This window comes from Elaeis guineensis, chromosome 6 (genome assembly GCF_000442705.2).
Source record: "Elaeis guineensis isolate ETL-2024a chromosome 6, EG11, whole genome shotgun sequence".
Classification (NCBI taxonomy): Eukaryota; Viridiplantae; Streptophyta; class Magnoliopsida; order Arecales; family Arecaceae; genus Elaeis; species Elaeis guineensis.
This window is the reverse complement of record NC_025998.2, coordinates 122,740,572-122,766,476: the sequence shown is the minus strand read 5'-3', so window position 1 is coordinate 122,766,476 and position 25,905 is coordinate 122,740,572. Positions and strand designations below refer to the sequence as shown.

At 38.1% G+C, this 25,905-nt stretch overlaps 1 protein-coding gene and 1 non-coding gene across 2 annotated transcripts; one reads left to right on the top strand and one right to left on the bottom strand.

The window, feature by feature from the left end:
• Nucleotides 1–452: 452 nt before the first annotated feature.
• Nucleotides 453–4,745, top strand: LOC105060072 (probable xyloglucan glycosyltransferase 9). Its single transcript, XM_010943664.4, has 5 exons — nt 453–1,725; nt 1,828–2,136; nt 2,216–2,506; nt 2,613–2,726; nt 3,806–4,745. Exons 1-5 carry the CDS (start codon nt 934–936, stop codon nt 4,421–4,423), a joined length of 2,124 nt encoding a protein of 707 aa, XP_010941966.1. The 5' UTR covers nt 453–933; the 3' UTR covers nt 4,424–4,745.
• Nucleotides 4,746–24,697: 19,952 nt separating this feature from the next.
• Nucleotides 24,698–24,813, bottom strand: LOC140858997 (U6atac minor spliceosomal RNA). The gene has a single exon (XR_012142398.1). It is a non-coding gene; the product is annotated as a U6atac minor spliceosomal RNA (small nuclear RNA).
• Nucleotides 24,814–25,905: the final 1,092 nt, after the last annotated feature.

Here is a 25,905-nt window from a genome sequence, read left to right as displayed (position 1 = left end):
ACAAAGTCCCATCTTTAGCTCTACGATAACACCTGATCTGACCAAAAATAGAGACTAATCCGAGCCATTAACCATAAAATCTGACGTAATACACTATAATGCGATGGGTTTAACAACCGTTTGATGTCCAAAGTTGCACTCCTCTGTCCCTAAGTTACCACTTTAGCTTTTAATTCAGCTTTTAATGCTGACCTATCCAATAATACGCGTACGGTCTAAGTAGATCCTCCTCCCCAACCATCCTTTGGACTCTCTACTCTTCCGCCCTCTTCCTCTTCCCCTACTTTTTCCCCCAAAAAAAAAACTTTTTTTTTTTAGATTTTTTATTTCTGTGAAAAAATAAATATTCTAAGGAAAACTGGAAGAAGGAGAGAAGCATCATTCCGCCAATAGAAAAAAAAAAAAAAAAAAAGGAGAAAGAAATCACTCCATTCTTTCCTTCATTATTGTTCTCTGATATAAAAATCCCAGCTTCATTAAAAAGTACTTCGTCCGCATCCATCACCGTCTCCAGCTGTAAGCTATCCTCTGTTCCAGATTTATTCCATGTTTTCAAGGGATCAATCCGTCTTCGAGGGACCTTCGTAATCGGTCAACAGTAATCATGGGGTGGGAGGATAAAATGCCATGCTTTCCCTCTGTGTGAGTTCCTGAGATCGAGAGAGACGTGTTGAGCTGTTCTTATTCTCTTGCCGGTGGTTCTTGTCGTGCCTCTCTTATTGCGAGGGAAGGCTGATTTGGTCCTCGATTTGGACTCTTCTTAGCACCTCCCCTGTTCTTCTGAAACCGCATTGCTCTCGGAGTGCGAGGTCAGGCCTCCACGCGTCGAGATTCTTCAAGGGAACCCAATCGCAAGGCGCATTTAAGGGAAAGGCGGCACCTTGATCTGTTTTTTGAGGATTTGAGCCTGTGGTTGTCTTCTCTCCGGCAGTGATGGCGCCGTCGTTCGGTTGGTGGGCGAAGGAAACCCACCGCGGGACGCCGGTGATCGTCAAAATGGAGAATCCGAACTGGTCCATCTCGGAGATCTCCCCGGACGACGACGATGACTACGGTGTCGGCGTTGGCGGCGGCGGAGGGGAGGAGTTCGCCGGCGCCCGGCCGCGGAAGGGCGGACGGGGGAAGAACGCGAAGCAGATTACCTGGGTGCTCCTCCTCAAGGCCCACCGTGCCGCCGGCTGCCTCACCTCCCTCGCCTCCGCCGTCTTCGGCCTCGCGTCCGCCGTCCGCCGCCGCGTCGCCTCCGGCCGGACGGACTCCGACGCCGCCTCATCCTCTCCGGAGGAGAGCCCGGTGCTGCGCACCCGGTTCTATTCTTGTATCAAGGTCTTCCTTTGGCTCTCCGTGGTGCTCTTGGGGGTCGAGGTCGTTGCCTACTTCAAGGGCTGGCACCTGGGAGCCCCCCAGCTCCGGGTCTTCGCCTTCCCCACCTCATTTGGCGTTCGAGATCTCTTCGACACGGTGTATTCCCGGTGGATCCACTTCCGGGCGGAGTACGTCGCCCCGCCGCTCCAGTTCCTCGCCGACGCCTGCGTCGTTCTCTTCCTCATCCAGAGCGCCGACCGCCTCATCCTCTGCCTCGGCTGCTTCTGGATCCGCTTCAAGAGGATCAAACCGGTGCCGAAGACCGCTAAACCCGGCGCCGGAGCTTCCGAAGACCTCGAATCCGGTGGCGAGGACTTCCCCATGGTGCTAGTCCAGATACCCATGTGCAATGAGAGAGAGGTAAACTTGAGAAAGATCCAATTTTTAGCTTTTATTAAGCTTTGGGTTTGGAAGATGTCATCTAAAGTTGCCACCTTTTCCTGGTGAATTGGCATTTGTCAGGTATATCAGCAGTCGATTGCTGCTGTGTGTAATCTGGATTGGCCAAGGTCCAATTTGCTGGTTCAGGTGTTGGATGATTCGGATGATCCCATGACACAGGCGTTGATCAAGGAGGAGGTGGAGAAGTGGCAGCAGAATGGAGCTCAGATCGTTTACCGGCACCGGGTGATCCGAGATGGATACAAGGCTGGGAACCTCAAGTCTGCCATGAATTGCAGCTATGTTAAGGACTATGAGTTCGTCGCCATCTTCGATGCCGACTTCCAGCCGCAGCCGGACTTCTTGAAGCAAACTGTTCCCCATTTTAAGGTTTGGATTGAAGGACTGAGTGGAACTTCCATTTCATTGTTTTAAGCATGGAGCTCAAAATAAACCTGTGGTTTTGCAGGACAATGAGGAGGTGGGGCTGGTGCAGGCGAGGTGGTCTTTTGTGAATAAAGATGAGAATTTGCTCACCCGGCTGCAGAACATTAATCTGTGCTTTCACTTTGAGGTGGAGCAGCAGGTGAATGGGGTGTTCATCAACTTCTTTGGATTCAATGGGACGGCTGGAGTCTGGAGAATTAAGGCTCTGGAAGATGCTGGGGGGTGGATGGAGAGAACCACTGTGGAGGACATGGACATTGCGGTCCGAGCCCATCTCAAGGGATGGAAGTTCATCTTCCTCAATGATGTGGAGGTATTTGGAGGACTTCCATTTGTTTGACTGGTTACTTCTATGGCATAGATTTGATGAACAAGATTTAGGTTTAAAATTGTGTTTCTTATTTGTATTCCCTTTACAGTGCCAATGTGAATTGCCGGAGTCATATGAGGCTTACAGAAAGCAGCAGCACCGATGGCATTCTGGCCCCATGCAGTTGTTTAGGCTCTGCTTGCCGGATATTATCCGAGCCAAGGTGAAATTTGCATATTTGTTTCATTTTGATGCTTTTTCTATACTTTGAAAGGGTTATATAAAAACATAGCACATTCACATGCTATTTATGCAACACAGCCTAGGTAAATAACCAGCTTAGGCAAATTTTGTAAGGAAGCTTTCAGACAGAATACCCAATAAGTTACGTGCATCTACATCACAATAAAATTGCCCTGGAAGGAATAGGGGACCAACAGAATGTAGGTGGTTTAACCTGGTTATGTCCTAACTTCCTAAATTGGAAAGAGAAGCATATCCACCTTTTTCTTTTTGGAGCGATACAAGTTGAGATTCACATTGTCTATGAATAGGTATGATTTATTTGACCCCATTCATATAAGGCAAGCCTCTATCCCTTGTCTGACTTAATGATGAAACCATGCTCATGCGTATCTATACACTTTCGACATTTGTTGTTATCAATGAGAGTTTACAGGAGCATTAGTTTTCCTTCTGAAGATAGTAATGATAACACACTAGAGCAATGCGGAAAAAAGAAATGATTTATGGTGCCTTCTAAGAAAATCAAAAGATTGTGTGTATGCAGTGACCTCGGCAAAGCTTGAATTTGGTAATTCTAGTATTGTTCTGTAAATTTTGTTGGCCAATACCATTATCATCCCCTACCTTTTAGATGCTGCCTTTGCATATCCATACTCCTATCCATTGAAGTCATTGCCAGAAAGCCTTCTTGTAAGAGGACATAAAATGCGTTGGCATGGTTTCACTGTTGAATTATACTATGACAGCAAATTTGTCTAACATGGTTGCGCCATCCATATGGCACACCCCACCCTCCATTTTTTCGCAATTGTTTTTTGGCACTTGTTGCCATATTTTGCTATGCCTTTATAGGATGCTGTTGAACCTCATAATTTTAAATGCAACAGCCACTATTATTTTAATATAACTAAATATCAATTCTGATATGAAGTTGCTGAAGTTTCTACCGTTCACCAGAACTCTAAACAATAAATATCTTATCACTATTTGTTTCCTTTCTACATGTAGATTATTGAAATTTCCTTGGTTTAACCTTGTTTTTCTTTTTTGGTGCAGATTGGGTTCTGGAAGAAGGCCAACTTGATCTTTCTGTTTTTCCTTCTCCGGAAGCTCATATTACCATTCTATTCCTTTACTTTATTCTGCATCATCCTCCCAATGACCATGTTTGTCCCTGAAGCTCAGCTCCCTGCATGGGTGGTCTGCTACATCCCTGCCACGATGTCCTTCCTTAACATCCTGCCTGCACCTCGATCCTTCCCATTCATTGTGCCCTACCTCCTCTTCGAAAATACCATGTCTGTGACCAAGTTCAATGCCATGATCTCTGGCCTATTCCAGCTTGGAAGTGCCTACGAATGGGTTGTCACTAAGAAATCAGGCCGTTCCTCTGAGGGTGATCTTGTTCACTTAATAGAAAAAGAACCTAAGCAACAACGAGGTGCCTCTGCTCCCAACCTCGAAGCCATTGCAAAGCAAGAAACCAAGCCGAGGAAGGACAGGAAAAAACATAACAGGATCTACCGGAAAGAGCTGGCACTTGCCTGCCTTCTTTTAACTGCTTCTGCTCGAAGTTTGCTCTCTGCCCAGGGCATACATTTTTACTTCCTCCTCTTCCAGGGGATCTCATTCCTGTTGGTGGGTCTTGATCTGATTGGTGAGCAGATTGAGTGAAAGCTTAAAAGAAATTGCACGGAGGGACTTGTCTTGTAGATTGGGCAAGTATCGACAAACATCTTATTTAAGAGAGGCATGCACTGCTGGTGCTTCTCACCAGAATCAATTTCATCCCTTGTTGGTGGAGAATTTAAAATTTCCTCTCGTTGGAGGTGTAGATATTTCTATGCTCAGCCTGTTAGTTGCTTCATTTTTTCAGGTCTTATTCTTTTGTAAGAAAGTTTTGATGTTCGGTTGGGATTTTACCTACAGTTTCAACACAGTTTTAGCTTTTTATCAGACTTTGAACACAGTGAAATAACATCCATCCATTTGTCAATTCTTAAAGGAGCAAGATTTTCATGTTGATGTAAAATGTTTCTGAGTTTCTGAGTTATCAACTTCAGGAAAATGGAATTTATTCGTGCAAATAGAAAAATTCAGCCACTTGTCTGGTCTTGATTATTTATTTGTTGTTGTCTTCATTGATTCGGTATGCTTGAAGTTGCTTTTCTTTTTTAATTTCTTTTTTTTTGACACTGGAAGCTGATTGTGAAGTCGCCTCACTAGGATAATTTTCCAGGCTTTCCACAAGTCATGTTTCAAAACTAGTTCTTTTCTTTCACTAACATGTACTGTTTATCTGCACATTGAAGCTGTATTGTCTGAAAAACTAGGGTAATATAAATGAGAACAAGTTTCAGAATTTGTATGGCCCTAATCTTGTTAATTCTGATAAATATTATTATTTCCTGACTCTGGAGGGATTTAGATCCATAAAGATGAGAGCAAGTCTCTTAGATTTTTCCCAGTGGTAGGTAGGATTATATGCAGGTGCTGACCCTGGGAAGTGTTCCGGTCTTTCAACTCCTAATAGTGACTGCAGAAGAAATGATTTCCATGGACCGATGACAACAAAGAGTGGGAAAGTTACCATCTCGATGGACTCCACTATTTGTATGCAGGTTGCTTTTACAATAACCAATTAATTGAAACATTGAACAGCAACCCCCTATTTCCATCATACAGAAAGTGAAAAAGTTTTTGTATATGCTTCAGAAAAATTCATCATCTTATGTAACGCTCGGGTAAAACCTTGTTCTTCTTTGTTAGCTCCTTACAAGGGGACATGATTCTTCTAATTAAACTTTTTGACTTATCTTCAACAGTAAATGCCTCTGCCAAGTGCCTATTATGTCCAAATATTTGAAGATGTTAAGAATATTACAGTAGTTAATAGGAATATAAAATTTGGGATGGGCTTCCAACTTCTTAGATGATTATTTTGAGGGAAGACTGTTTAGTCGAAGGAGTACCTTGGCTGTGTTTGAATTAACTTCTCCCACCAAATAACTCATGTTCTTTTTGCAGTGATAGAGTCGAAACTACGCAAAGTATGGCGAGTCCCTGCACCAGAGGTTTCAAGATGCAACAGAACCACACGGTGGCAACCCAGTCATAATGCCAACTGAGGGCAGCTACTGAAACTTGAAGAGGACAATAAAATCAGACACAAATAAAGATAATGGGGATATGACACAATGAAACCAGTGCAAAGTTGACCCCACCCTGAGTGGCTTGAACTCCCAACGAGTCCAGTCTCCTCAGTTGTCACAGTAAACCATGCCCAAGAATGGGATACAAACAACATTATTGTTTCCAATTTGTCCATCTTTTTTGCATCCAAATGCCACGAAGCTTGGTTTTCATGATCTATATTTCCATCAGCAGTAGCAATCATTTATATGAAAGAGATCAGGAGAAAAAGAAACCAGTGCTAACGAAGTCACACATGATTTGAAACTCTATCTCATTAGTTCATCACTTCAATTGTCAATACTTGATTTCTTTTCTCAAAAACTTCTTAATACTTGAATAGCAAAGTAGTTATATTATGATAAAGAAGTACTTCACTGATCGAACGAATGAGTCTTGGCCCTCCCCATTTTCCAAGTTTGAGATTGGAGAAGATGCTTTTGACATCCTCAAACACTTTATGGGTCTTTGCGCATCAACCTAGGCCAAGAAAAAGGGCAAATGTCATAGTAAAACATAGATGAAAACTGGCAAACTAGTCACACTTTATTCAGTTAAAATCAAGCAGTTCGTGGACAAAGTAGACTCGAAACAAATTTCAAGTCTGTGCTGTATGGTATCCAGATATCATCAACTCATCCCTTCAAATTTAAAGAAAAGGTTGTGCAAGAGATGGAAACAGAGAAAGAGAGATCAACCTATCCATTTGGTTGATGATCTAGAGTTTGACATGATGCAACCAACCTGGTTCCCTTCAAAAGATGCATCTCATCTTCTCTTTAGAACAATCTAAAAATAGAACAAAATCTGGCTCAATGTTGATCTGTTAGATAATTTAGAAATACTTAGTCATAACATAATAATTGTGAAGGACCATCAGAATCAATAATTGTCCATCAAAGTATCATTAGCATTATAAAACAAAAACTATGAAGAATTCTTTAGATCAAGAAGTGCTATCAGGGAAACTAAAAATTCTAATAACAAGAAACTGCATCCCTACTAATGTGCTCAGCTGCATGAAGATTCTCTGTTTTTCATGGAAAGCCAATGCCAAAGTCAAATAGTTACCTCTGGAAGGATAAGCTATCCCTCTTTTGCTTCTCTATAGAAAACAACAATAATAAGTGCATAACATGCTTAAGATAGCATAGAAACAGTGTCATCAATAATGACAACCACATTTTATTTCCATTGCACCATGACTTGCTTAAGGCAGATAGAAACAGTGTCATCTATAATGACAACCACATTTTACTTCCATTGTAAGAAATAAAACATAAGCATTTTGGAGATGTTTGCAATGCTAAGATGGCAAAACCCAAAGTGTGATGCAATGATGGAGCACTGGGTTCCCTTCCTACTATCTGCGCCATCTGTCAAAAAAATATTATCATTATCATGGAACTTGTACAATTTACTGAATCTGAAGTGCCAACATCAAAACTGATGAACCTTGTAGATAGAAACTACGTTTTGAGCTATATACTTGCCAGTTGAACATACTAAGATGCTCACCTAAGACAAATTTGATCGTCTCCTTAGCCACAAAATTTTCACTTGCATCCTGATATTATAATTCAACATGTAGTGCTCTTTTTTTTTCTGAGAAGAAAATGAAGGATGGTGACAACCTCACATTTCAATATAGTGATCAAAATTCAAAGAATAATTTAATACATAGCAAAGTTGATAGAAATACATTTTTGGTAATGAAAATATGTTGCAAAATATTTAATATTAGTAAATTCAAGAATTGTGTTCATATAATAGAAAGGATTTCTTGTACAAATAAATTTATAATTTTTTATTACTATGCATGTTCTGATATAATATATTTTTATTTAATGAAATTAATAAAAGTAGTTTAACCTGTAGAAAATTGCTTTCCTTACAAATTCTAACAATGAATATATTAACTATTCCACATAAATCTCTTCAAAATCTAATAGACCAAAATCATATGTGTATCAAAATAATTCGATACTAATATTCCAAGATAAATTTCTAAAAAATTGAAACTGTAATGCATTTTTAATATTTATTTTAAGTCCTGGGGAAATCTTAAAAGCTACAAAGTATCAACTGCGATTCTTATTTAGGATGTAATAAAAGCTATAATATCCTTAAAACAATCCAATGCTGCATAAAATTCATATATAATATAATTTCTTTATTTTATTTATGCTCAAAGACTACACCAATTAATACATGGTTGATTCGATTAAGGAGCTGGAGGTTTGAAAATTTTTGAAGGCACTGCACATATCTTCAAACCGCCATCGGTGTGTCTGGTCATAATATAATCTAAATTATGGTTCCACTATTTATTTAAAATAATGCTGGAGTGCTCTTGTCACGCCTCGAACCCAACACCCGGGTCGGATACGTGATGGCCGCACATTCCTTAGAGCAAGTCCTAAAGAATATGCAAGGCCAAAATAAATCATTACAATCTTAACATCTATAATAATTAATTTCAACAATAATTCGTAAAATCTTGTATAATTACAAATTAAATTTCTTCAATCGTCTGATCAGGTACTATGACACTCTATCTATCCATCTGCTCACCCATAAATCTAAGCCATAGCCAATCATGAACGTCCTGTAGCTCTGAGAAGAAAAAGAAAGATGAAGAGGTGTTAGCTTTACAGCCCAGTAAGAATTTTCATATCATACTGATATAGTAATATAATCTGAAAATAAAGATAAACAATAAAATATAAAATTCGATGTTCAATGTCCAGAATAATGAAAATATCCATAAATTTTTTGTCTTGTTAAAATAGATGCATCATCATACGTTAACAGATGAAACACTTTTATTCAACAATTATTTTATGTCTTATCTTTCATTTCTCTTTTCATAATCACATGATTTTTAACATTTTCTTTCTAGCTCTGGACTATCCAAGTCTATACCTCAGTCATCATCCGGATCGAATCCACTTAAAAAGCCTTTCAAGGCTGTCCCAAGATGAGCTCCTGGCCGGTTGTCCCATGTACGAAAGTTCGAGAGAGGCTGTCCCAGGCATAAGCTCTTGGCGGGCTGTCCCAGGCATGAGCTCCTGACCGACTGATCCATCTGTAAGCTAGTGGGGGCTGTCCCAGGCACAAGCTCCTGGCCGGCTGTTCCACATGACAAGACTAGTCCATACCATATATCTCTTTCTTTTCATTTAATCATTATGTGTTGATTTTATCAAATCAATTCTGCCTTGCATTATGATCAATTCAGATATGTCATATCCATATAATCATGCCATCAATCTCGGATACATATATATTGACATAACATATTCATACTCAAAATCAAATAACAGTATCTCAGATATAATAAATTCATCGATCTCAAATCTGACGATACAAAACCAATGATGCAAGACCAACGGTAAAATAGCATATATATAATAGTGATCATGTACAGGGATTCTTACCTTTACCGATGACTGATCCAAGCACAGAAATCAATATTCTTCTTTAATTTATGAATTTCTCTAACAAAATATTTCACTCGATATCTTATGCAGACAATCATCTCTTCATAACCCTAATCAAATATAAAAATCATATATGAAAAAAATTATCGATAATTGATCCTAATAACACAAATCTAGGACCTCTCTTAGAATTAACCAAAATTAGGATTGTCTAGGTATCTGGATCCTCCGCTGATCCATAAGACTTCTAGAGAGAGAAAATCCATGAAGAGAGAGAAAATTCTAGAGAGAAAAAGTAGAGAGAGAAAGTGGAGAGAGAATCTTCGTATCCTTCAAATAAGATAATCATGATCGAGATTATCAGAGATCATCAGAGGTCCTATCAGGGTGACTTAATATGAATCAAATGTTATAAATTTCGAATGAAGATCGGATCGGGATCTAATCTACTACACGAATTTTGAAGCAATCTCAAATCATCTTATTTTCATCTCAAGTTTATCCTAAGATCCGTGATGAAATCAAAGAGAGAAAGACACTAGAGAGATAAAATCCATAAAGAGAGAGAAAAAGGTTGTTGCTCCTAGATTGATTTTGATGATTACAAAGCAGATTGAAGGGATACAAACAATTGAAAAAGTCCTTATGCTCTTCAAGGGCAAAATCGTAATTTTGCTAAAATCCTGATTTGATAGTACCATTTGGTAGAACAAATGATTTGAAATCTATTGGTGAAAATTTCATTGTGTTTGGACTAATATTTTTGAAGTTATGAAGGTTTAAAGTGCATGAGTCGACTCATGAGTCAACTCATGGCACTATGAGCTGAATGGCACGAAAAAATTCCCATGGCACGCTGGATTTTTTGGCTTGGCACGACCTGTGAGTCGACTCATGAGTCGACCCACAAGGCATGAGTCGACTCATGAGTCGACCCCTGCTGATTTGAACCGAAAAATTCAGAAATCAGATCTTCTGGTCTGTTGCAACAGAAGTCGACTCATGAGTCGACTCCTGAAGCATGAGTCGACTCATGAGTCGACCCCTGCGACGGGAAATGTCAGCAACGGCTATTTTTTTGCCCGTTTTAATTGCCATTTATGCTTCCTAAAAATCCTCTAACGGCTCTTTATCTGCCTAAATTGTTTTCTCTTGCTTCTAATGCTACAAAATGCTTTAAATGATGAAAGAAATTGCAGATTAAATAGCGGATCAAACATGAAATCAAATGTAGAGAAGAAAAGAGAAGAAAAGAGAGGAAAAAGGGAAGAACAGAAGAGAGGATCCGAAATTTGCAAGAAAAAGCCTGAGATCAAAGAAATATCCATAGAGAAAAAGAGAGAGGATCCACAATATACCAGAGAGATTGTGAAAGAGAAAAGGAAGATCTTTCAAGGAGAGAATTCTTCACGCCTATCGTTTCAACCTTGATCTAGAGATCGTTCAAAGCTTTCAAGAGATCTTCAATCAACAATCAACCTCTTCTCAAGCGTTCAACCGTTCATTCATCTTGAGAAAATCTGAAAAAGGGGTTCTTCATTTGAGTAAAGCTTTTATTGTTATATTTGCTCATTTAAGGAGCTGTTTTTGTATTCATCTGTGCTCTAAATATTCTTACTCTTTGTGAGTTTTTGCTCTTGTTTTTGGAGGATTTCCAAAACAAGGAAAGGTTGATCCGAACCTGAAATCGGAGTGTTGTGGGTTGGCTTGTACCCGGGAAACAAGTGTTCTAGCTTGGGATAGCTAGGGTCGGAGTTTCTGACGTCCTGTATTCTAGCTTGGGATAGCTAGTGTCGGAGTTTCCGACGTTTTGTATTCGGGTTGAATACAAAGGATAGTGGATTAAAATTCCCAAGTGGGATCTTGGGGAGTGGACGTAGGTGCAAGGTTAGCACCGAACCACTATAAATCCTTGTGTTTGTGGTGTGCTTTATCGCTTTATCTTATTTATATCCTTGCAATACTGCTTTAGTTAATTAATATTGATTTAAAGCCATTATTTTGTTCTTCATAAGTTATCTGTTGGGCTTAAAATTTTTAGAAACCCAATTCACCCCCCCTCTTGGGTTGCATAGCTGGGCAACAAGTGGTATCAGAGCCAGTGCTCTAGCCCTTCTTTGATCTAACAATCAAAGAGCCAAAGATCTATGGCAACCCATGTTGGAACTTCTCTAGCCGAGGGGCAATCAACAAACCGACCTCCACTTTTCAATGGGTCTAATTACACCTATTGGAAAGCTCGGATAAAGATTTTCATACAAGCACTCGACTATGATATGTGGAGTATCATAGTGAATGGTCCTCACACACCCACCAAGATTATAGATGGTGAGGAGTCAACCAAACCCGAGAAAGAATGGGATGAGGTTGACAAGAAATTAGCACAATTAAATGCCAAAGCTATGAATGTTCTTTATTGTGCACTAGATGCTAGTGAATTTAATCGCATTTCTACTTGTGCATCTGCTAAAGAAATATGGAATATGTTAGAAGTCACCCATGAGGGAACAAATCAAGTAAAAGAGTCTAAAATAAACATGCTTGTACATAAATATGAATTGTTCAAAATAGAGCATGATGAGTCCATAACTGCTATGTTTACTCGTTTTACTGATATAATCAATGGTTTAAAGAGTCTTGGCAAATCTTATACTAACAGTGAACTTGTAAGGAAGATTCTCAGGTCACTGCCAAGAACTTGGGAAGCCAAGGTGACTGCCATCCAAGAAGCAAAGGACTTGAACACTCTACCTCTAGAAGAGCTTCTTGGATCCTTGATGACTCATGAACTTAGCATGATGCAACATCAAGAGGATGAAATCAAAAAGAAAAGAACCATTGCCCTCAAATCCACAACTTCACCTGATTATGAAACAGATGACTCTGAAGATGAAGATCAGGATGAGGAGATGGCTCTCATCACCCGGAAATTCAAGAAGTTTCTAAGAAAAAGGAAACAGGGGATGAGAAAGAAATTTACAAAAGGGGATCAAAGCATAGAAAAGGAGAAAGATCAAACCCCTATATGCTACGAGTGCAAGAAGCCAGGACATTTCAGATCCGAATGTCCTCAATTGAAGAAAGGCCCAAAGAAATTCAAAAAGAAGGCAATGATGGCGACCTGGAGTGCGAGTGATGACTCAAGCTCCGACGAGGAAACCTCAACCGAACAAGCCAATCTGTGCCTGATGGCACATGAAAATGAGGTAACTTCTGAATCCACTAGTGAATTTACTTTTGAAGAATTGCATGAAGCTTTCTATGATTCAATTGATGAATTAAAGAAACTAGGGAAGAAAAACAAAGAGCTGAAATTGGAAAATCAGTCCTTAGTGAAACAAGCTGAAATTCTTTCAATTGAAAAATTCACATTGATTCAAGAAAATCAAAACTTTAAGGATGAAATTAACAAACTGAAATCTATAGTAGATAAGTTCACCTTAAGTTCAAACAAGCTAAATATGATCCTTGATAATCAGAAAGCTATATATGATAAGGCTGGACTTAGTTATAAACCCCTGAAGAAACAAAAATTTTTGAAGGATATTTATGCAAATTATTCAAGCAAAAAGCCTACAAATATTACTTGTTTTAAATGTGGAAGAATAGGACATAAATCATACACATGTCTTATTAACAAATATGCAAACACAAAGAAAATATGGGTTCCAAAAGGAACCATTCTGACTAACCTGAAAGGACCCAAGAAAGCTTGGGTACCTAAGACAGAAACTTGATCTGTGCTTGCAGGTGTGTCTAGCATCCCAAGAAGGAAACAGGAAATGGTATCTTGACAGCGGATGCTCGAGACACATGACTGGTGATGAATCACAATTCATCACGCTTGATGCTAAGGATGGAGGGATGGTCACCTTTGGAGATAATAGCAAAGGAAAGATCATCGGGATAGGTAACATTGGTATCACTCCCTCCAAATACATTGAGAATGTTTTACTTGTTAAAGGTTTAAAGCATAACTTACTTAGCATTAGTCAATTCTGTGATAAAGGGTATAAAGTAAGTTTTGAATCATCTGTATGCATTGTGACGAGTCCTATTAACGATGGCATTAAATTTATAGGACATAGGCATGGCAATGTTTATATGGTAGACTTGAATGATTTAACTAAATTAGACATGCAATGCCTAGTTTCCTTAAATGCTAAAATAAATGAGACTAGTTGGCTGTGGCATCGTAGACTTGCACATATTAGCATGCATTCTCTTTCAAATTTAATCAAAAAGGATTTAGTTCTCGGTTTGCCAAGATTAAATTTTGAAAAGGATAGAATTTGTGATGCATGCCAATTAGGTAAACAAACTAGAATATCATTTAAATCCAAAAACACTATTTCAACTTCTAGACCTTTAGAGCTCTTACATATGGATTTATTTGGACCAACTAAAACCACTAGTCTAGGAGGAAAACGATATGGATTTGTAATAATTGATGATTACTCTCGTTTTACTTGGGTTTTCTTTTTAGCTCTCAAAAATGAAACTTTTCAAATTTTCACGAAATTTCATCGAAAAGTCACTAATGAAAAAGGGTTTTCAATTCAAAATATTAGAAGTGATCATGGAACAGAATTTGAAAATCATGACTTTGAAAATTTTTGTGATGAAAATGGAATTGGCCACAACTTCTCTGCTCCTAGGACACCCCAACAAAATGGGGTAGTTGAAAGGAAAAATAGAACCTTGGAAGAAATGGCCCGTACCATGCTCTGTGAAAGCAACCTTCCAAAATATTTTTGGGCGGAAGCTATTAACACAGCATGTTACATTTTAAATCGTGCTTTAATAAGACAATTTTTAAAGAAAACCCCCTATGAACTTTGGAAAGGAAGAAAACCAAATATTGCCTATTTTCATGTTTTTGGTTGCCGATGTTTTGTATTAAATAATGGCAAAGAAAAACTTGGTAAATTTGATGCAAAATCAGATGAAGCAATCCTTCTAGGCTACTCCTCCACTAGTAAAGCATTTAGAGTGTTCAACAAAAGAACCTTAGTAGTTGAGGAGTCCATACATGTTGTCTTTGATGAATCTAACGATCTTCCTTCAAGGAAGAATAAGGGTGTTGATGATGCAGATCCACTAATAGAAGGTATGAAGGAGATCACTCTAAAAGATTCAGCAACTCCAGAAGACAAGGATCAAGAAGATGAACAAAATGAGAAAGGTGAAGAAATTCAAGAACAACCTCAAGGTACAAATGACTTACCCAAGGAATGGAGGTATGTTCACAACCACCCTAAGGAATTAATTATCGGAGATCCTATGCATGGGGTAAAAACACGTTCTTCACTTAGAGATGTACTTAATCATTGTGCTTTTGTATCTCAACTTGAACCTAAAACTTTTGAAGAAGCTGAAAATGATCATAACTGGATTAATGCTATGCAAGAAGAACTCAGTCAATTTGAAAGAAATAATGTTTGGACCTTAGTGAAAAGACCTAAAGATTATTCAATAATTGGCACAAAATGGGTCTTTAGAAACAAATTAGATGAGCATGGAAATGTAATTAGAAATAAAGCAAGACTGGTTGCTAAGGGATATAATCAAGAAGAAGGAATTGATTTTGATGAAACCTTTGCACCTGTTGCTAGATTAGAAGCCATTAGACTTCTACTTGCTTATGCTTGCTTTATGAAATTCAAACTATTTCAAATGGATGTTAAAAGTGCATTTTTAAATGGATATATTTCTGAAGAAGTATATGTAGAACAACCCCCTGGATTTGAAAATCATGCTTTTCCCAATCATGTCTTTAGATTAAATAAAGCTTTATATGGTCTAAAACAAGCACCTAGAGCATGGTATGAAAGGCTAAGCAAATTTCTACTAAATAATGGTTTCTCAAGAGGCAATGTGGATACAACTCTATTTATTAAAAGAAACCAAAATGATATGCTAATTATACAAATTTATGTTGATGACATAATTTTTGGGTCTACTAATGAATCCCTTTGTCAAGACTTTGCTAAGCTTATGCAGGGAGAGTTCGAGATGAGCATGATGGGAGAACTCACCTTCTTCCTCGGACTCCAAATCAAACAATCAAAAGAGGGAATCTCCATCACCCAAAGCAAGTACACCAAGGAACTACTCAAAAGATTTGGAATGGAGAACTGCAAACCAATTGGCACACCAATGAGTCCCTCATGTAAGCTTGACAAGGATGATGAAGGTAAAAGCGTAGACTTAAAATACTATAGAGGTATGATTGGCTCATTATTATATTTAACTGCAAGTAGGCCTGATATCATGTTTAGTGTTTGCTTATGTGCAAGATATCAATCTAATCCTAAGGAATCTCATTTGAATGCTGTTAAAAGAATCCTTAGATACTTAAATGGTACACAAACTATAGGGTTATGGTACTCTAAGGACTCACAAATTAATTTGTTAGGATATTCTGATGCTGATTTTGCTGGATGTAAATTAGATAGAAAAAGCACAAGTGGAACTTGCCAATTTCTTGGAGTTAACCTAATCTCATGGTTTAGCAAGAAACAAAATTCGGTAGCACTGTCTACGGCTGAGGCCGAATACATTGCAGCCGGAAGTTGTTGTGCTCAAATCTTGTGGATTAAGCAACAACTCGAAGATTTTGGAATCAAACTTAATGAAACACCAATAAAATGTGATAATACAAGTGCTATAAATCTATCTAAAAATCCAATACAACACTCAAGATCTAAACATATTGAGATAAGACATCATTTTATAAGAGAACATGTTCAAAACAAAAATATAATTCTTGAATATGTTTGCACTGAAAATCAATTAGCTGATATCTTTACAAAGGCCTTTAGTGAGGAAAGATTCTGTGAAATTAGGAGAAATCTAGGAATTCTAGATCCATTTGTCTGAAATTTCTCAATTTCCAAAGAATAGATGTCAAAATCTCTTAGAGCTCAATTTTCAACATCTATCCTAGTTCCAAAAGCTCAGGTTTATCACTCTAAAAACTTATCATTGAGCAAAATTCTTTCTCCCAAAATTTTGAATTTTTCTGGAATTTATTTACATTTTTCCTGATTTTCTGAACTTCATGAGTCGACCCCCATGAGTCGACTCAATGGCAAACTTGTAAATCCCACCAACTTCCATCGGGTTCATTGTTTTTAAAACGGGAAACCTGTTTATGAGACGACTCATCTTCTCGTCGTCTTCCTTCCGAAAGCCGTCCTCTCCAAACTTCTGTTTTGCTCCAAATTCAAAGATTAATTTCGAGGCAATTCTCCCTCCTTCTCTCCACAAAAAATCGCCTCCTTGAAAAGGATTTTTCTGTGCTTTCTCGCAGTGTTTGGCGCGGGTGGAACGTGCCCTAGAACTTCACCGTTCATTCAAAATCCACTTCTTTTTTTCACCAAAATTCTTCTTTACTCTTTAGTGATCCCTCCTCCACTGAATTCAAGTCTTCTTGTCTGCTACCTTATTGGATATGGCTCCAAAGATGAAACTTTCCCAAAGAAGGAAATCAATCCGAGAGCCTGAGGAAATTGTCCGAAAGAAAAGGCATGCTCAGTCTTCCACTGTTCCCAATCCAGTTTCAGTACCTGCTCAAGGTCCCTCTCAACCCTCCATAAGCCCCAATGTAAATCTTCTTTCTGATAGAAAAGTAGAAACCGGGAAAAATATAGATTTTCGGTTCTTTGAGAAAGAAGGCTTTACTTTTGCTACCAAGATCAAAAATCAAGGATGGGAACTTTATTGCTCTCTTAAGGAAGTCACCTATGTTGATCTAGTCAGAGAGTTCTACCAGAACCTAAATTATGGAAACGGATCTGTGACTTCAACTGTAAAGGGGATTGACATCTGTTTGGATTCTAGGATATTGGGAGAGATACTTCAGTTGCCTAGTGAAGGATACTCATATATGGAACTCCCAATTAAAGAAGAAGGGATCAGAATTATCTTAGGAGAAGATTTTTCAGGAAGTTTAAACAGATTGGAAGCAAAGCTACTGTCCATTGAGATGAGGGTCCTGCATCAGATTGTGACAAAACTATTCTTTCCTAGGAGTGGTAGACATGACTTACTATCTGGCAGAGATGTATGTGTCATGTTTCATATCATCACTCAGACCCCCTTAAACCTCCCTACACTTATGATAGAGGCCATGAGAGAAACTTTGAACAGATCCAAGGCACACTTGCCTTATGGTATGGCCCTTACTAGAGTTTTTAGGAGGTTTGGAGTTAGCTGTGAGGGGGAGACACCTACCAAGCTCTCACATGTGGACACTTTCAACCAACACAGCCTACACCGAATGGGAATTACAAAGACTGTTGGTGGTTGGATCAAGGGCTCTGAAGAAAGAGCTGAGGAGAGAGCTGAGGAAAGAGCTGAAGACAGAACTGAAGGCAGAGTAGAAGAAGAAGGTCCAACTTCTCCTGTACATGATTTCAGGGCAGCTTCACCAGATACCCAGTTCATTCATGATACTGAGGCTGGCCCTTCTGAGTTTACTAAAATGCCCACACCAGTGTATCAGCCAGAGAGCAGAGCACCTCATTCAGAGTTCAGACTGGCTGACGATCAGATCGAGCATATATCTCAGCGTGTGGCTTCTTTGTTGTCTAGCCAGTGGAGTAGTACTTCTTTTGCACCTGGAGCTACTTCTTCTGATCAGACCATTACTCCCCACATCTCCACTATATTTCAGATGATTTCAGATCAGTCCGTCAGGATACAGCAGCTTGAGGATACTGTCTGGAGACTTACTGGCAGAGTTCTTGACTTGCAGAGGCAAGTCCTTGCATTGGCCCATCCCCAGCCACAGGAGTCTACTATTGAGGTCACAGACCTCACTGCAGAGGCTGGCAGGCTCAGAGGAGCATTAGAAAGTGGATATGAGCTACTGAGGAAAGAGATCAGAGGATCGAATGAGCATGCTACCACCCAGTTCACTGCTCTACTTCAATCTGTTTCCAGAGCACTGAACGTACTTGATTCTATCAGACTCATGGTATCAGCCCTAGTATCTCAGCATTCTCAACCACCTAGTTCATCTCGTTCTCCTGCTCGTGCCATCACCTCCACTCGTGGCAGAGGCAGACGGGGTAGAGGACGCACTTCTGATCCATCATCTCCTCACCCTATATCTGATGACTCCGATCCATGATTTGTCTTGATCATTGACTTATCTTGATCTTTACTAGGTTCTAGGAGTTAGTATCTTGTTCTAGGATCTATACCTTGGGGCCATGTATTGACATTTAGCTGGTTGAATTTTATGTATTGAAACAATTATGATATAATGGAATCATCTTTTACCTATATTTCTACCTCTTTGTAATGATTATATTTTGGTTATATTTCAATCTCCGATACATCTGTTGAAATATTATCTTCTCCTTATTGTTGTTTGCTATTGATAATTGCTATATTGAGGGGAGCAAACATCTGTGAAAAACTCTAAAGAGGAAGAAATTAAAGAATATTTTCAGAAAAGGAAAAGAAAGAGTTAACTATGTTTGATGATGTCAAAAAGGGGGAGAAATTAAAATTAAACAAAAATTGAAATTAGACAAAAAGCAAAACCCTAAATTATGAGAAAATGGGGGAGAAATTAAATTAAAACAAATATTGAAGAAATTAAACAAATATTGGAGAAATTAGACAAAAACAAGGATTGCAAGATTAAACAAAACTTTGAGAAATTTTGCTATCGAAATTTGGTATCAGACAGAACTTTAAATCCATCAAAAGCAAAATCATGAGTATAATGCAAATAAGTTTTTTTTTATATATGCTCTGATATTCAAACTTGCTTTTGAAATTTTACTCACCTTGAGACATCAATAAGAAATTTGTTTTACTCTGATTCATCCTACAATTTCTTTCAACTTGATCTGATACATGATAACATTTGATCCGATACAGTGTGAAGGTTTCTCTAAAATATTATAACATTTGCTCTAATACTGTATGAAATTTTCTCTGATACATTAAAATTTTCTTGCTCTGATACATTATAAAATCTTTTCTGATATCATTGTAAAAATTATTTTTGCTCTGATACATAGAAAAAGTTATTTATCTTCTCTTGCTCTGAAATATCTTGAACTCAAAATGATCTAATACCCTTTTCAAATCTTTAAGAAAATGGACAAACTATTTTTGCATTTATATTACATGCCAAAAGAATCATACTCTTTTCAAGCATATACACCCATAATGGATTCTTTTGAAATTAATGCTTTAACATAAATATTTTTGTTCATATGTTTTGTCATCATCAAAAAGGGGGAGATTGTTGCTCCTAGATTGATTTTGATGATTACAAAGCAGATTGAAGGGATACAAACAATTGAAAAAGTCCTTATGCTCTTCAAGGGCAAAATCGTAATTTTGCTAAAATCCTGATTTGATAGTACCATTTGGTAGAACAAATGATTTGAAATCTATTGGTGAAAATTTCATTGTGTTTGGACTAATATTTTTGAAGTTATGAAGGTTTAAAGTGCATGAGTCGACTCATGAGTCAACTCATGGCACTATGAGCTGAATGGCACGAAAAAATTCCCATGGCATGCTGGATTTTTGGCTTGGCACGACCTGTGAGTCGACTCATGAGTCGACCCACAAGGCATGAGTCGACTCATGAGTCGACCCCTGCTGATTTGAACCGAAAAATTCAGAAATCAGATCTTCTGGTCTGTTGCAACAGAAGTCGACTCATGAGTCGACTCCTGAAGCATGAGTCGACTCATGAGTCGACCCCTGCGACGGGAAATGTCAGCAACGGCTATTTTTTTGTCCGTTTTAATTGCCATTTATGCTTCCTAAAAATCCTCTAACGGCTCTTTATCTGCCTAATTGTTTTCTCTTGCTTCTAATGCTACAAAATGCTTTAAATGATGAAAGAAATTGCAGATTAAATAGCGGATCAAACGTGAAATCAAATGTAGAGAAGAAAAGAGAAGAAAAGAGAGGAAAAAGGGAAGAACAGAAGAGAGGATCCAAAATTTGCAAGAAAAAGCCTGAGATCAAAGAAATATCCATAGAGAAAAAGAGAGAGGATCCACAATATACCAGAGAGATTGTGAAAGAGAAAAGGAAGATCTTTCAAGGAGAGAATTCTTCACGCCTATCGTTTCAACCTTGATCTAGAGATCGTTCAAAGCTTTCAAGAGATCTTCAATCAACAATCAACCTCTTCTCAAGCGTTCAACCGTTCATTCATCTTGAGAAAATCTGAAAAAGGGGTTCTTCATTTGAGTAAAGCTTTTATTGTTATATTTGCTCATTTAAGGAGCTGTTTTTGTATTCATCTGTGCTCTAAATATTCTTACTCTTTGTGAGTTTTTGCTCTTGTTTTTGGAGGATTTCCAAAACAAGGAAAGGTTGATCCGAACCTGAAATCGGAGTGTTGTGGGTTGGCTTGTACCCGGGAAACAAGTGTTCTAGCTTGGGATAGCTAGGGTCGGAGTTTCCGACGTCCTGTATTCTAGCTTGGGATAGCTAGTGTCGGAGTTTCCGACGTTTTGTATTCGGGTTGAATACAAAGGATAGTGGATTAAAATTCCCAAGTGGGATCTTGGGGAGTGGACGTAGGTGCAAGGTTAGCACCGAACCACTATAAATCCTTGTGTTTGTGGTGTGCTTTATCGCTTTATCTTATTTATATCCTTGCAATACTGCTTTAGTTAATTAATATTGATTTAAAGCCATTATTTTGTTCTTCATAAGTTATCTGTTGGGCTTAAAATTTTTAGAAACCCAATTCACCCCCCCTCTTGGGTTGGCATAGCTGGGCAACAAAGGTCTAGAGAGAGAATCTAGAGAGAGAAGGTAGAGAGAAGAGAGAGGAAAGAGGAAGAGAAAGGAGAGAGAGAAAATTCTCTCTTTCTATTTTTTTCTCCTTTTCTTTTTCTTTTTCTTTTCTCTTTTTTCTTTCTTCTTCTTTCTTTTTCCTTTTCTTCTCGCGGCCTCCCTTGGGCCGAAACAGGGGAAGGACCAGAGAGGGCTTGGTGGCTCGACTCCGATGAAGGTGGCAGCACGACCGGAGGTCCGACAGCGGCGATTGACAGCGGTGGGGCAAAGGATGGCCGGTGGCAAGGTTCGACCGGCAAGAAGTCAAGAAAAATCAGAAAAAATAGGGTATCATCGCTTTTTCTTTTGTTTTTCGATCATTGGCCGGTCACCGACGGCAAGACCTTCATGGAAGAGGGACAGAGAGACAAGGATCCTATCCTAGGGGTGAGATGCTGCAACTGGCAGCGCCGGTGGTCAAAAAAAAGAGAAAGATGGCCCGACCGAACAGAGCAAAACAGGGGTCACCTTGTTCATGGATTTTTCGGCGATCCTGAAGGCCGGAAAGGGTGCACGAAGCCATGGAAAAGAGAGGAAGGAGAAAAAGGGTTTACCTCAAGCTTCAGCAGCGTTGTCGGCTCCAATTTCCGGCGAGCATGAGTACGAGAGGTCACGGCTTCAACGGAAGAAATCAAGAGATCAAGCTCGAAGATCGCTGGTGGAGAGTCTTAAGGGAGGGAAGGAGGGTTTATAGGGGAGCTATCCTACCCTAAGCCGGACTCCATGGGTCCGATTTCACCGGGGTCGGAGGGGAAGAAGACTCCGGTTAGGAGTCTTCCTCCTCCTCCCGTTGGGCTCTGTTTTGGGCTTCTCCAAAGTTTGCCAGGCCAAGAGTCCTATGGGCTGGGCCGTGACAGCTCTATAGAAGAGGCGTTATGTGATGGTCTCATCAGACTTAATCTCAGTCCATTCGGTTGCGCTCTCAGCCCATTCAACATGTATTTAAGTCTAGAGAAATTCAGCCCATTCAACACGTATTTAAGCCCATTCAACATGCATTTCAACCTATTCAGCCCTCCATTACGTAGCCTAGAGAAATTCTTTGTGCACCGCGGGCAGTGTAGAAAATCCGAGGTGGAGTGCATCGTCTTGTCCAATTAGTCTATATAGTCATCATTTTTCAATACATATTTAATACTTACAGATTGATTTTTTTTGTTTAAAAATTTTTTATAACAAAAATACCCCTCTTTTGGAAAAAAAATTATGATATCCTATGGCGTATTATAGCCCGGGATGTCATAATATGATCTAAGATATCATAATATGAAAGAAAAATTTTTGTTCAACTACTTTCCAATATGCATTTAATACCTATAGTTTTATTTTTTTATTTAAAAATTTTGAATGACGAAAATATTCTTATTCTTTGAAAAAAATTATGATATTCTGTGCATATTATGACATCCTGTGTTATATTATGATATTCTGTGGATAAAATTATGATTTTCTGGATGCAGGATGTCATAATATGGACATAGGATATCATAATTAATCAAAAAATAGAAATATTTTCATCATATAAATTTTTAAACAAAAAGTTAATTTATAGGTATTAAATATATGTTAGAAAATAGTGACTATATGGACCAATCGAACAAGATAGTATACTTCACATCGGATTTTTTACACCGTCTATGGTGCACAAATAATTTGCTATGTAGCCTAAGTAAGCCATAGCTGAAACAGTAATTTACTAAATCTCTTTCGTTACTCATCCAAACTATGGCCGAACTCTGGACTTCTGCAAGCTGGATGCAAATGGGCCAAACTCTACCGCAAACGAAAGAGAACTTGTAACATGTAAAGTATTATTTGGATCAACAGTGCAAGGGCAGATTTTCCCTGTACAGCCTCTATGGTTCTAAAGTCATCGATAGGATCATCAAATTTCTCATCATACTAAACCAAGATTAAAAAGACCGTTGTTGCAATAGTATGACATATTGGCGTAACTTGATTTTGAACTTTTCATAGTCCAGCCAAGCTAGTCCAATCATCCAAGGCTCGATAATAGAAAAATTATTAGTTAGAACAGTCCAATCACGTATATTTTACACAATCTGATAAAAATTTGATATGTCATTTGTTATTAAAAAAGGAGCATCGTTATCGAATTTGATTGAAAATTTTGAATAGCAAAGATTTATTTTTATCACCAGCTAACAATTTTTGTAGTTTTGAATGAATGGTTTACTTTTTTCTGAATGATGTGCTAATTTTTTATTTGATGGTCTAAGATACATATGGTATAATAGTTCTAATCATTAATTTCTCTTAAGCGTAACAGGTGGGCATTGTTGGGAATAAGAATTCATGCTAATAGTGTATGTGGTGATAGCAATCTATTATTGACCCATTAGCCCAACCCACAAACAACTTGTTTTAAGTAAGTTTGGGTTTGACATTAATGGGTCAATCTGTTTAAACTTATTTATTAAATGGGTTGGATTCAGATTTAGATTTTTAATCCATTTAATTATTTAATAATTAGATCAGATTATAACTTAATCTATTTAACCTATTTCTTATCTGTTTAAGCTGACCCCTTAGCTTGTTAAACCCATTTAACTTAACCTAATTAATAAATTGATTTTATAGGTTGGGCTAGATAATTTGTTTAATAAATAGATTGGGTTCAAATATGAATTTCTAATCTATTTAACAACAAGTCATATTTGGATTGATGAATTTTTGACCTGATCCACATCTGACTTGATCCATATTTAAGCTGACCTGATTTGATTACCATCCTAAGGTCATGCTGAATTACCTTAAGGCTTGCTTATTTTGCCCTATGTAAATTCTCAAAAGAGCAAAGTTAATTTTTTTAACTCTATGAATTGTAACAATCTATATAATTTTAATTTTTTTTTTCTTTAGTAAAAGTAAGCAAAAGCTAATCTATATAGAAGTTTGTTATTTCTCCAAATAGAATGATTGTTGGATCTCCCACCATTTGTAAGGTGAATAAAAAAATAATTTTTGTGATGCTAGTAACATTCATTTGATATTATTGGATGGTTCTCTCTCAAAAAAAATATTAGATTACTTCTTCCTCAAAATATATAAGAATTGGAGGTTGGGAGAAACAGGAAATGTTTCTTATGCGCATAGATCTAGATCTATCACTTAAAAAATTTCTTTTATATTTTTGGGCTTTAGGATTAAGGAGATGCACAAATAGAATCTATATCAATGTGTGTTCCATGTGTCATATCAATCCCAAATTGGGCGTGAAGCATTTGGCGTGTTTCTCTAGTGCACCATTTTTTTGAGGAAAAAGAGAAGGAAGTGAGCCATTCTCCTTGGCACGTAAAATAATATATATTAAAATTGTTCGTACAGAACAAGGACTAAAATGTGGAGGATTCAGTGCATTTAGATCATAGAGACGTAACAGAACCCATTTACTGCGTAGATGAGTCCTGTTTCAAGAAAAATAGAACCATATATGAGTATTGAGTTGGTACATATTTATAAAAAAATTGGGTAAGATCCGCGGGAAGCCTTAACCGTGTGTGTTACAGGAAAGCCCGAAGGCTGTTGCCGTCCTCGTCAGGGGAGATGCCAACCGTCTCTCCTTTCAACGAACGCGTGTTTCTCTAATACATGATCCTATATCAAATAACATGTGGTCCTCACGCTACAACGTATAAGTCTGCATGCCCCAAAACTTTCTAGGAAAACATAATATTTTTGTGGTAATTAATGACCAAAAACGTGGACAAAAGACTGGATATCAAATTTTGGCATGGCACTCTACTTCTTGTTAAAAAAATCCTTTTGTCTTTTTTTTTTTTTTGTTTTGGTTGTTACAAAGGAGGCACAAAAAAATATAAACAGAAATAAGGTACATGAGGCAAAATCACTCACAACCATCTGCAAAAGACTCATAAGCATCGGCTTTCAACATTAAATCCTACTAAGGAGTTATAGAACATCCTTCCAGTATACACTGCTTGGTCTGCTATTGGTAGCTAACCAATCAGTAGAGCATATTTGATTAAGAAGAATTGAAATGAGAATGAGTAACTTCTATTTCAATTATTTAGTTGGAAGAAGTTTCATTTCGATTTTGATTCTAGAAGAAATAAAATAATTTATTCTAATTTTAAAAGAGAATAAAAATATGTCAATCTCTAAAAATTCAATGCCGACTCTCCTTGAACATTCAAATTGCATTCTAATTCTGAATGCGATTCTAACTACAAATCAAATATATCAGAGAATTGGATCATTTTATTTTCTATTCCAACTCATCTCAATTTTGGTTCGCTCGTAAACCGAACACACCCTTACAGGATTTACCTCGTTGATACTTATACAAGTGAAATCAAAAAGCGAAAATGCCCATGGCATCTTGACTCCTCTACCTCCATGGCGGCATATTACCTTGTTGATGCCAAGATTCCCCTGGATGAAGGGCATTGGACTTTGCCCACGTAGACAGTCGCGATCCAGTCACCGCCGTAAGCTTGGAGTATATTTTCTCATGGATAAAATGGAGCATTTCAATTTAATTTCAAGCCAGCGCTATGGCATTGTGCTCGTGCCATGCTACCAAGGTGCAAGGGTAAGATCTACTCTTACCGGAGGTGACCGCATAACTTTATCCGGGATTGAACGTGCGACTTCTAGACTTGCAGTTCCCGTCAATTCCGGCGGCAATGATTCACTGACCGGGAC